General features: G+C 38.3%; 2 protein-coding genes across 2 annotated transcripts; one reads left to right on the forward strand and one right to left on the reverse strand.

Moving 5' to 3' along the window:
• The first annotated feature begins 3,971 nt into the window (after window positions 1–3,971).
• Window positions 3,972–6,529, forward strand: LOC135118749 (uncharacterized). Its single transcript, XM_064041534.1, has 6 exons — window positions 3,972–4,080; window positions 4,186–4,359; window positions 4,434–4,487; window positions 4,722–4,784; window positions 4,860–4,995; window positions 5,207–6,529. Exons 1-6 carry the CDS (start codon window positions 4,030–4,032, stop codon window positions 5,446–5,448), a joined length of 720 nt encoding a protein of 239 aa, XP_063897604.1. The 5' UTR covers window positions 3,972–4,029; the 3' UTR covers window positions 5,449–6,529.
• An 870-nt stretch (window positions 6,530–7,399) lies between these two features.
• Window positions 7,400–8,973, reverse strand: LOC135118747 (uncharacterized). Its single transcript, XM_064041533.1, has 2 exons — window positions 8,913–8,973; window positions 7,400–8,374 (listed from the first exon to the last, which is right to left on the reverse strand). The coding sequence occupies exon 2, from the start codon at window positions 8,372–8,374 to the stop codon at window positions 7,400–7,402; it is 975 nt and encodes a 324-aa protein (XP_063897603.1). The 5' UTR covers window positions 8,913–8,973.
• Between the last annotated feature and the right edge of the window lie 4,517 nt (window positions 8,974–13,490).

Here is a 13,490-nt window from a genome sequence, read left to right on the forward strand (position 1 = left end):
GCATTGCAGCCACTACAGGATGATTTCCTAGTTGTTTTTCTTGAGTAGGGTCGGCAAAAGTAAGGATTACAGACTTGTGAACCATAATTGTTGATGGGGCTAATTTCCGTACTCGTGAAAGGGAACCCAGGTAAGCAGCAACATCAAGAGGTCGAGGACTATTAGGTTTTCTCCCATTTTGTCTACACCACGAGACCCATTGCTTCCATGCGGACTCGTAGGTACGCCAAGTCGAATCGCGCCATGCTGATTGTATCAGGTTAACGTCAGCTTGGTCTAAACCAGCTACTAAATCCGCCCACCCCGTATCTTCCAGACCTCCAAATAGAGATTTTCTACCTTCGGCGGAGGAAGGTTCGTGGATAAGTCGATTAGGTTCTCTATTAAGTTCGGTATCAGGTACGGGGCACCCAGGGCTCTGTGTTTGAGGTCGCTTCTCCAAAACACTGTCTCCCATCGAGGTACCACGATCAGAAATGTTCCGGAGGACTTGTTCAGATGTTGGAGTACCCGAGGTACAAGTGGTGGAGGGGGGAAAATCCACGCCAGTTCGTAGTTCCAAGTTCGGCTGAACGCATTCACGAAGAGAGCTTGTGTGTCCTTTGCATCTATCGAGACATAGACCGGTACTACTTTCGATTGGTCTGAGGCGAAGAGATCTATCTGAGGAACTCCCCATTTTCGAAATATCTTCTGTGTGATCTCGCTTTTGATGTGCCAATCGGGTAGGGCTTTTCCTCTGGATAAGCAGTCGGCGATTGAATTGTAGCGGCCGGGCAGGTAAAACGAGTGAATGGTTGCATTTAAACTCTGAGCTAAGACCAAGATTTCTTTTGTCATTTCTAGCAGTGCGATAGACTTGGTTCCACCCTGGTTTCGCAAATACGACACCACTGTCCTGTTGTTTGACTGAACCATTATTGATTGACCTAGAACTACCTCTTGGAACTCCTGCAAAGCTACTAAGACTGTGTAAAGTTCCTTTCTGTTGATATGCCATTTTAATTGCTCTTCTGTCCACAGACCTGAAAGGAGGTGGTCGCTCATCTGAATGCCCCAGCCGTCGTTGGAGGCATCTGTGCTCACAAACATCGTCGGTTCCGGTACAAAGATCCTTCCGGGATTTCTGATATTTTGAGCCCACCAACGAGCTTCCTGAATAGCCTGTGAACTCACTGCCACCCTCTTCCCGGGCCGGTCTTGTGACAGTTTTCTTGCCGCTCTTTGCATATGCCTGGTGTAAAGTCTTCCTAGAGGGGTCACAAGTGATGCGAACCCTAGCCTTCCGATCAATGCCGTGCCGGATTCCCATGACCACTGCTTTGTTTCTAAGACTTGATTGAGATCTCTTGAGATCCGGTCGATCTTGTCTTTTGGAAGCGTCTTTTGGTTTGTCGATACATTCCAAATAATTCCCAGAAATTTTATTTCCTGTGTGGCCCTTAGCACGGATTTTTCTAGATTGACACACCAACCCATGCTCTGTAAAATTTCTACTGCATAACGCATGTGCCTCTCCAGCGTGTTTGGGTTTTGGTGTGCAAATAGGAAGTCGTCCAAGTAGACTAGAACGCGAAGACCCTTTTCTCTCAGAAAACTTGCTACCCACTTGCTGACACTGGAAAAGGCTATTGGTGCAGTGGACAGGCCGAAAGGTAAAGATGTCATTTGATAAACCCGATTCGCGTAAGCGAACGCAAGGAATCTTCGATGACTCTTTTTCACTGGGATATGAAAATAGGCTTGGCTGATATCTAGCTTTCCGAGATAATCTCCTTCTTGCATAAAATTTGGAACTTGACTTTGATTTATCAGACGAAATTTCGGGGGTTTGAGAAATTGGTTCAAGCGTCGTAAATCGAAGATTTGCCGTAGCTTTCCGTTTCTCTTGGGTATTAGAAATATTCTTGATAGGAACCCGTTCGCAACCTCGCAATTCTCTACCACACCTGACTTGAGCAATATCTCTATCTCCTTGGACATAGCAGGGGACAGGTTTGTGGAAAACCTTCCTAAATTTTCGCGCAATGGAATCGAAGGTGGTTTTGCTGCAAAGGGTATTGTATAGCCTGTAATAATTTTTAAAATCTTCTTTGGAGCTCCTAACTCCTGCCACCGAGCTTGAAATTTCTCCAACTGTCCCCCGTGAAAATTGTCAGTACTTACGACCTCTTTGTAATTTCTTATCCTTTCCGTGTCGATCGGGATGCTTATTTGGTGCCTTAGAGTTTCCGCTTCGGCGGTAGTTTGCACTGCGAGTAGACGTGGTGGTGGTCGCTGCTGAAGAGTGACCGCGACCAGTCGGTTGTTTGCTTTTGGAAGCATGCGAAGATGCTTTGCGAAATGAGTTCTTCCGAAACGAATGAATAGTTTCTTTTTTATTTAAATTAGATGAGGCAAAAATTCCCGATGTGCCACCGTTGTCTTTAATAAACGCGCTAAATAGTTTTTCATCAAACAGGTGGGTTGGCGAAGGAGGTATGTTGTTGAGGGCGCTGGTGAGGACGTCATTTTTAGGCCTGAGTGCTTAGTGCGAGTTTTCGTGAATTTTTTTACGGACTCACATGAGAGCGCGTATACTAAGATTTGTATGGAACAAAAACAGCTCCACCTAGTGTCAAAAATTGGAACCTGATTTTGTTCCATACAAACAGTGTTGCCAACAGTTGTAGAAGCTTACCACCAGAGTCAACTTTTAAAACCACCAGAAAACCACTAACAAAAATGTATCCCACACTTAAAATCACCACCAAATTCACCACTAAAAAAATATTGTTTATATTTTATTGAAACCTAAAACAATTTAATCATCCAAAGATGTAACTCGGCAACGATAGAAAATTAAAACAGACAAAGCATTACATCTGTTTAGCAATTCATCCGACCCGATCCGAATCCTTCACAAATTATAATCGGCGTAGTAGTTTCACAAATTGTTTAGTTACGCATTTGACCAATGAATGAGTACTTAATATAATTATATAGTAGTCGTTCACCTCTTTGTTTTGTAGATGCTTTTTTGACATTCCGTGAGACTTCAAATCTCCATAGTAACTCCTTAAAGTTGTACCACAAAACTTACATTTCGCTACTTGACCCGCAGTACTTTCAACATTTCGCCACTAAATAGGGGACTTAAACCACCAGTATTAGTGGAAAATCCACTAAGTTGGCAACACTGCCTACAAATCTTAGAGTGAGTTGCACCACAGGCGTAGTTAATGCTATAGTTAAGATTAATTTTAGCAGTAACTATAACGATGACCACAGAACTTTACAAATGTTTGTTGCACCATGATTTTTTTGTTAACAGTTAACGCTAATGGGGTTGACAGTATAAAAAGATAAATTATCCCTAAAAACTGACGGGGAAAATTATTTGTTATGACAACACTGTGAGCCTTATGTCAAATTTATTTTCACGAATCTCGTTTCGTGAGGTTAGGTTTGTGTTATTATAATTGTTGTGTTTTTGTTGTGTCCGTCTGTTTGCCGAATCAAGCACGGATATTGTAATAGTAATAATGGATGACTTCAAGACAAAGTGAGTTTAATTTTATGTTAAATTTATTATACCTGATAAAAAGTGCGCCACTACATTAGTACATTATAACTTTTAGCCTATGCAAGTTAAATCAAGCGTGTTTTACTTAGGTCCTATATAAAATAATATCTCAGTCCACACTTTTTATTCATACAACATTGTTTAGAAAATGTTTTATTTAATTGTTCATACAATAAATAAAAAAAAACTATGTGAAATAACATAATTAAACATCCATATGAAAAATTCATGGTATATTCCTTACTGCCTATTGTTATTTACCACATTGAATAAAGTATTTGTTATTTTTACAGGGAAAGAAGTGTCAATTTTACTAAGGAAGAGATTAGTCGATTGCAGATACTTGTAGACAAATATAAAATGTACTTATGTGTAAAAACTGATGGGAGTAGTACAAAACAAAAGACCATGCATGGCACTGCATCGCAAAGGAATTTAATGCTGTTGGTCAAGTACCTAGAAACATGAAGCAGCTAAAATATAAATTTGAAAATATGAAAAGATCTGCAAAGAAGGTAATTCTACCTACTTTCCGCTGCTTGGAAGTGAACTAATCTCACCTTCTAAAAACATGAATCAATTTATGTCTAATGTTATAACAAAGAAATTATATTTTGCAGGTAGCAAGTAGAGAACGTCAGGAAATGAGACGCACAGGTGGAGGAAATCCTCCCTCACTTCCTCCAGATTCAGAAGATGCTACTGATTGGTTAAGATCCATTATGTCTGGATCTATTGATGGAAATGAGGCTATATATGATGATGACATTATTTCCCCAAATTCCATTGTTACAGTGAGTAAATTATTGCAGATTATAAATAAGGTGTAAAGGAGATACTATAAAATATATTCTTTTTTTTTTTTCAGATTCCCATAATTCACAAAGATAAGGATTTTGATGAAATTCCTCCTATACAAAAAGTAATGAGGGTTTGAATTGTTAAAGATAATTTGATTATTTTTAGACCCTGTTATCTACATATCATCACAAATATTTAGTGATTGTGATAAAACTTATAAGTACTAAGCTTGTAGGTTTAAAAATTTAAAAAATAAATAAATTGCACTATTTATTCAAAACTATTTGCCACCAATCTGCTGTTTAGATTTAGTAATAAATTGAAAAGATTAATAATAAAAGCAATGTTTTTACAGAAAGTGAAACTAGACACAAATACTGATAGTGAAATTCAACATGACATGCCCAATATACTCAAGGTATTTATGTATTCCAAATTATTTAATATGTATTTGGATTAGATGCATTAATTAATTATATTAACTTGTTTGCAGGATGTTGTAGTCAACACAATTATTACAGATCAAGACAAAAGTTTTGATAATGTTGAAAATATTGTCCCAGATGAAGTTTTTGATGCTAGTGCCCCACATTCATCACTAAAGAGACCAGTAGCACCACAACTAAGTCGTAAGTATTTTTAAATGACAATCTATAGCCAAACTTTGTACTTACATACATAGATAAATATATAACAAAAACACCAGAGTTCACCACAAGTGTTTTTCCTTGGTGGTGATCGAACCCACACCATCTAGTACATCAGCAGGGTTACCACCGACTGCGCTAATAGGCCATTTAATTATTGAGTGTGTAGCCTAATATTTTATTTCAATTTTAGGTATCATAAAGAAAAAACAAGGGAAGAGTGAAAATATCATAAAACAAGCACTAAGGGAAAAGAAACTGACAGTTTTAGATGGCCTTCATGAGTTGGAGATGGAAAAGATAAAGTTATCTATTAGTCACCAAAATGAATTACACAGCCAGTTACTGAGGCACAATGAAGAAAAACATAAGCTTGAAGTGGATAAACTTAAACTTGAAATAGATATTTTAAGGGAGAAAAAAATAAATTTTTAAGATACATTTTACTTTTGTATAGGAGAAATTTCATCAAAATCCTTATCTTTCTGAATTATGGGAATCTGAAAATGCCATGCACTTTTTGTTTTCTACTGAGAAAAAAAATAAAAATGCATTTTTATTTTTGAAGTTTTTTTATTTATTCATTTAAAACATAGTCTATCTTAATGTAATCTATCAAAATAAGTATTTATTAGCATATTCCTATTATGCTCGTCATGCTGGCTAACATATGCAGAGGTCAGGTCATTGTCATCAGAATCTGATGATTCATTATCAGAGTCGTAACATGTTGGCATCGGGTCTCTCAATTTCTTGCAAATATTATATAGGACAGCCATTGCCACTATAGCACATTGGGCTCTTGCTGTATTTGTTCTGAGTTTCCATGACACTGCAGGAAACCTTTTTTTCCAACAACCAAAACTGCGTTCTACAATATTTCTAGTACGAATATGACTTTCATTGTACAGTTTTTCAGCTTCTGTAACAGGATTACGTAGAGGTGTTAGCAAATATGGTTTATTGGCATAACCTTTGTCTCCTAGTAACCAAAAACCATCAAATTCTCCATCTTCTAGGCGTCCCTTAATGACACTGCTGTTGAAAATATGGCTGTCGTGACAGCTTCCAGGCCATCTAGCAACTATATTTGTAATGTACATCTCAGCATTTGTGATTACTTGCACATTAAGAGAAAATACCTGTTTTCTATTTCTATATGTTTCTGCATCTGCACCACCTGGCGATTTGATTGGTATATGTGTGCAGTCTATAGTTCCTATTACTTTAGGAAATGCACATATTTCATAAAATTTTTTGGCCTCAGTTTCCATTTCCTCAATATTTTTAGGCATTGCAATCCAGTCTGTTCTTAGTCCGGCTATAGCTCTGCTCACTCGATGAATTATTCGACAAACAGTAGATTTGTGAACACCTGCAGCATCCCCAATGCAGCGTTGAAAAGAACCACATGCGTAAAATTCCAATGCCATTATTATTTGCTGCTCTGGAGTAACTGCAAAGTTTCTGAAAAGAAAAACAATATTGTTTATGTAGTTATACCTTAGTCATACATAGGACGGCTCAAATATTCCCACTATAGTTTTAAAGCCTTTATTAAACAGGCACTTACTTCATGGTTCTGGTTTGGAGCAATGGTGCTAAATGAGAAGCCAGGGCTCGTGCTAAACCTTTGGAAATCCGAAATCTATCCAAGAACTCCTGCTCATTCCATTTTAGGAATCGATTAACACGTGGTTGATACACTTTTTTCTTTCGAGAATTAGGTAAATCATTATAATTTTCGTCGTCAGAAGAACTAGATTCCCATAAAATATCACGTACTAAAGACATTTTTAATTTTTTTATACTTAAATATGATAAAACAACAGAAAACAACGGACTAGGTTATTATTTTGACAAGATTTTGACATTTGTTAACTTAGCAATAACGATAACCGGCCAAAATTGACTGGTTACGGTTATCGTTAAATATGACGTCATTTTAACCATTGTTAAAATGGTGCAATCCATTATTGACTTAACCAGAGATTTGACCGTTGGTTCGAGTTTTGTTATCGTTAAAGTAAGTTGGTGCAACTCACTCTTAGTATACGCGCTCTCATGTGAGTCCGTAAAAAAATTCACGAAAACTCGCACTAAGCACTCTGAAAGTTTTTCTACGAACCTCAATGGTTTCAGCCCTATTAGCGCAAACATATTGTAGCAGTTGATCTGACACTAATTTGAACTTAGAGTCCTCTGCCTCCACCAACCGTCTCAAGTCCGTGCTGATGTCTGGGCATTTTTTTATTATGGCATTGAGCCCGTCTGCTAGCGCCTTGCGCTGGAGCAACAATCCGTGTGTGATTGTGCCTAGAATTCCTTCTTGCCTCGTCACCCACGGAGAGAGCCGCGAGGCTAAAGTACCCAGTTCTGTATTTACTTAAGGCGGGCTAAATGGCGAAGCGGCGTGTAAGTGCTTCTCTACGTCCTTGTATCTGATGCGATTCCAGCTATCAGTGCCCAGTCTTTGACATTCAATGCCTTCCTTTTTGGCTTGCGACGACGGCTCCGGAACAAGAGGATCTGCTTCTTTAGTCGTGGGTCGAAACTCAAGCTCCTTTTCGTTTCGCTCGTCTTGCTCGTTTGGATATGGGCCCCAGGTAGGGGCTTTCCACGATGGGGCGTCCGAGGCGTCCGAACTTACTTCTTCCTCGCCATCGGAAAAATCGTTTTCCTTGTCAGAATCAGAGTCCGAATCTTTGTCTCTGCCTCTGCTTTGAGTGACCATCTCCAGGAGCATTTCCATTTTCTGCTCTAATGCACAAAACCTTTCTTCCTGAAGTGACGTCCCAGTAGAGAACGGCGGAGACTCAAGCCTAGGTCGACGTGTCGCGGGCTCTTTGACCCGAGACGTCGACCTCCTCTTTCGACTGGTCTCTTCTGTCTCCGAAAGACAGCCTGAGAGTATTTTATCTGTCTCCGCTCTTGTGTGGAGAAGAGGCATAAGCGCAGCAACCGACTGTTTCACGTATTCCGTGCGCGCCGCAGATCCGCGGATGCGGTTGGAGATGGCAGGAGGTCCTATAATAAGGGCACGTGTAAATGCCCAGTCTAGTATCTTGTGCCGAATTTCCCTATACCTTTTTTCGGACAGGTGATCCGCCTCCGGTATAAAGGCACGAACTAACCCTACGGTAGGCAAAGCAACTACGAGTTTGTTTAGTATATTTGGGTCGACTTTCTCCCCAAAGACTTCCTCTTTCGTTGCCGTGGTCACCTCCCAGTTCGTCCAACCATCGGGGAGATGCTCTTGAGCCAAAACTTTCACCCGTTCCAAGATCACGTTCTCTTCCTCCGCTTCGGCATGCTCGTCCAAAAGTTCACCCAGAGTCACCACTCCTCCAAGCTGGGTCATCTGAAGCAAAGTGAAAAAGTTCACTGAGTGCTCACAAGTTGGGGAGCGGTTCAAGGCGCGGGGCGCGCCGCTCAAATATCGAGCCGCGCCATCCAAATGTTGGGCGGCGTCGCCTAGATTAAGGGCCGCGCGGCTCGAACCTTGAGCCGCGCCGGTCAAATATCGAGCCGCACCGCTCAAATGGTGAGCCGCGCGCCGCTCAAATAGTGAGCCGCGCCGCTCAAATGGTGAGCCGCGCCGCTCAAATGGTGAGCCGCGCCGACCAAAAGTTGAGCCGCGCCGCCCAAGTTTTGGGCCGCAATGTTTATGTAAACAAAACATGCAACTCGCAGCGACCCGTAGGTACGATAGTGGCTGGCTTGCCAACGTATCGCTTATATCGGTCGCAGTTTGTGGATGGTATGTCCGACAAACATTTTATTGGCTCTAATAAAATTGCAGATGCAAAATTAAGCACTTAGACCTCAGCATTCTTGTTCACAGTTGGCCCGCACCTAAAACACACAATTCACACAAAACAAAATAATGAATAACTTACCGTTATATATATTTTCTTACACAAACGTTACAACAACGTTACACCACAATATAACGGTTACACTTTCATAATATAAAAAGTACTCTGTGGTTACACTGTAGCAATACGTGCGCACGCTAGAATAAAGATAGCGTACTGACGAGAGCGCGTTCGAGTTACAATCGCGCGCCTGCCGCCGCCTCTCTCCCCGCGCGGTCGTCGCTGTGCCCGCCCGCAGCTCACACTATCATGAATGGACGTAAGTAGCAAGCATGTGTGTACTCTAGGTAAGGTAGGTAATCTCCGAAAGGTCAAGCCGAAGGCACAGAACTGAAATAAATCATTTTAATTAAAAGAAGAGTATTAAATGGTGTATGTTTGATTAGAAAAAAGTCTCATGTAAAAGTTTTTACAAAGAACAAAATCTCGTTATCACATAAGACTACATTTTTATGGTAAGTTTCCGTAGAACAACATCCTATCTGCACATACGTTTGAAAATTTTAGAAGAACTTTGGCTGAACAACATCGTATGTGAAAATAATGTCGTAAAAATAAATATAACAAAATTAAATGTTATTGTGTAGTTTTTCTTAATAATGAAATTATTACAACAAATTATACATAAAAAAAACTTTTTAGATTATTAACGTAGAACAACATACTTTTATCACACACGACGGTAATTCCAATAATTTTCGATTTTTTCTTAAAACATTTAGCTTTGTATACAAATTCACTCAGCCAACTTTAAAATACGTGTAACTTGAAAAATAAAACAATTACTTACCAAGATTATTCCTTTCTTCATTGTTATTTCTGTTCGTAGTAGGATCAGAACAATTATTTTCATTCATTTGTAGCGCTAAATTCAAAATTCTTTTCTTTCTTGACAATGCAGACATCGCAAAAAATACTCTGTGACACTGTATTTACACCTTATAGCATTAATTTGACTCACAATTAAAAACTTGTTTGAATCTCCAAAATCGACCGCCACTGAGGAGTACAAGATCGTGACTGACGCTACATCGCGATGCGCGTAGTGCTTACCGCGGCGAACAAGCTCTTACATGTCGATGCGTGTTTGTTCGTAGAACTATTTCTCAGATAAGGCAATGTTCGATTCGTTATTTCATAAAGTAAAAACACTATTTAAAAAATAATTACACTACCATATAGCTACTATGATACTTAATACATTTGATCAAAAAACTAAAAATCGACTTATATTTACATAAGTTTTTGTTCTTGGGACCCGTCAATTTTAGTGCGAATTCTTCCTTTTACTCCGATAGCTAGTCCTATTTTTGTGGCCTTACGATACTTCTTAGTCACAGAATTTGGAAGTTAAAACAAATTAGCATATACAATTAAGTCAAAACAAAAAAAAATATACCAATGATACCACTACCACTATCACTTTCTGATGCAGATGTTTCAGTAACGGGTAAAGACTGATGACATTGTTGCCTGAACCAGATGTTTCAACAACTGGTAATGATACCTCTAAACGAATTTCTGATGTAGATGTTTCAGTAATGGGTAAAGATGGCTGTTCACCGTTAGATGATTTTTAACGCATTGCTTTTATTTTTGGTCGATTCTTCGTTCTAGATATTCGTTCTTGTTTGCTTTCGTTGCGTTGACGGGAATTTTTCAGCATGTTTTAGAAGAATTTGTGCCAGTCTAATAAGGTGTATGAACTGTCTGACTCATGAATAATACTAAATACTTTTAAAGCAAATCTTTTGTTTAGAAGTTCGTGATCCTCCAGACCTAGCTTTGGAGTAAAAAGTACTAAACATTGAATCGACCAGTACATACGCGTTATTTACATCTCTACCTTTACCTTTCCTTTATTGAGAATTTTATTTAGGAAATTAAAATGAAACAAGGTAAATAATACAAAATCTTTTTTTTATCGTTTTGTACAGTATGTAAGTGCTAATTTTTGGACTACATCATTTTGTTCTAAATCAGTTCTGGACCCTGTTAATAATTTAATTGTATTTTTGCACCAGTTATATACAAATAAATTGAGCACAAGTTGCTCAATTTTTAAAATTACTTCATTTTTATGTTTCTCGCATTTTATAAAGCTATAGTCAATAACTATTTATAATATAGTTTCGGTGTATTGTCGATAATCGCTTTTTTTTTCTTAATATCCTTATGACCACATCTTGAATGTTAGAAAAACACTTTATTAATGGAAGTGATGGATATGTGAGGCAATTTTTATTATGAGAATATTCCCTTTCCTGAATTGAACTATTAATTGTGTCTCTATTATATAATGATTCTTTGCACAAACTGCACTTTATTTTTAACTTGCGTAGCACATATCCAGTAACATAATCAATTTGTGATCTTATTTTTGGATACCACCACCTGCCGGTAGTCAGACATGCTTTGATCTGAGATCGAACGAGAATGTGATACTCTTCTCCTATCTCGCCCGAGACATCCTTTGATTCGGGTCAAAATACCGCCACCGAACCGAGAACAGGCGAGAGCGAGAACGAGACGAGCAATGGATCACATTCACGCTGCTCGGGTGTTCTCGGCGTGAGTGTGGATAAGGCTTACGTGTGATGTAGTTATTGAAAATTATACCTAAAAGAAGCAAGGGAAGCTTATGAATCGGAAGGGTATTGTAAGATTCGCAATCATTTTTTAAAGGGAATAAATAATTAAATACGCAGAGTTGTATTTATTTTTATTCAAATTCAGTCATAATTTGATCCATACTCGTTAACTATTCTAGGAAGAAATTTCTCAAAATAAACATTAACAAGACATACACAAATTTCCAAAATATGATTTTCATCAAATAAAACTGTTCTTACAGCTAAATCCTTTCCTATTTCAGAGTAAACTAAATAGTCACATTCTGTAATACCTGACAATAACATACCTACTTGCATTTGAGTATAATGCTGAGTATTTTTTTCAAATTTTGATTTTTATCTAATATTGAAATTGCATTCATTTCAATAAGTTCATCTGCAGTTAAACGAGATCCTTCCTTCAATGTCTTGATCTCAATATTTCTAAGAAAATTTCCATCTTTATCCATGGCAGTATCGTCCAGACTCGCAGAAAGCCATGGTAATTCTGGTCGAACCAGCAATCCAGACTCTAAAATCGTGCAGTTATATGATGTATTCTGACGAAGTTAACAGACTGTACATTAGGGTGTCCCAAGACATAAGGGGGATTTTTTTTTCTCGAATTCAAATACGCATACCCTCTAATTTTTTTCGGTTTGACCTCATTATCTCCTATACTAAATATTATATCGATCAGACAGTGGTAACCCGTGCCGACTTAATGCCAAAGTTTTCACATGAAAATTTATACTGACTTACTATGGAGAAATTTAGATCTTAATTATTATTACTAAAAATAAACCTTGAATACATCCAAATAATGTTTTATCTTCTCATATACATTGAAAAATAATATCATTGTTAAAATTTTCATTTTAAAGTAGTTTTTTTTTACAGTCAGGATAAATTTTCCGATGTTCTAGGACTGTACCTAACAATAAATGTTTTTGTTCCTCATCTACTGTGATTAATCAATAAAAGTCTTGCATGAACTTCACCGATCTTTCGGCCACATCGTTCACTAACTCTCAGTGCTGAAACTTTGGCTTCTTGATACGAAGCATTATGATTTGACTAGAAGGTAGGACACATTCATGTAGAAAACTGTCATTATGTTTTAAGGCGATCGATCAAAGTACTCGCTTTTTGCTGAAATGAAGTTAGAGGTGATTTTGTCATACAACGTACCGTAAAGATCTTCTTTTGAAAAAAAAAATTAACCAAAGACAAAATAACCCCTGAAAAACGATACATCCAATCGTTTTTCAAGAGTTATTTTCTCTTTGCTCCTCTGAGGCACGTGCTTTCTGTAACTCGCGCTAACTGTTAGGCCAGCTGCTCTCCTGGCTGTCATTTGACATCTTGGACAGTCGTTTCGGGTAGTCAGAAGCCAATAAGTCTGACACTAGTCTTATCAAAGGGGTGGGTTGCTGGGTAACTTGGTTGAGAAGTCAGATAGGCAGTCGCTCCTTGTAAAACTCTAATACTCAGCTGAATCCGGCAAGACTGGAAGCCGACCCCAACATAGTTGGGAAAAGGCTCGGGACATGATGATTTATTCTTATTAATCAAAATCAAATAAATTACATATCTAAGTTGCTGAAAAATTCGTGATAGCGTTGCTTAAAAACGTCTTGTGTCTTTTGTCCCTCCAAACTTGATACAAGGTAACGAGTTTCGTCACACAATTAGGCAAAGATTTAGTTGGAATACGCGCCTTTTCCCAGTAGATAATGCATTCGCGAATAGTAAGATTTACGTTTTCATTCACAATTAAATTAATTTCCCGAATATCACAACATAGTATACAACAAAGTCGCTTTTTCTGTCCCCGTCTCCCGTTGTAAGCGTACCTAATTCTTCAAAACTACGCAACCGATTTTCATGCGGTTTTCTCTAATAGATAGAGTGATTAAAGAGGAAGGTTTACATGTATAATAACATACATTAAATAGTAGAGAAATACTGTTATTCCGTGCGAAGC

Source organism: Helicoverpa armigera, chromosome 25 (assembly GCF_030705265.1).
Source record: "Helicoverpa armigera isolate CAAS_96S chromosome 25, ASM3070526v1, whole genome shotgun sequence".
Taxonomy (NCBI): Eukaryota; Metazoa; Arthropoda; class Insecta; order Lepidoptera; family Noctuidae; genus Helicoverpa; species Helicoverpa armigera.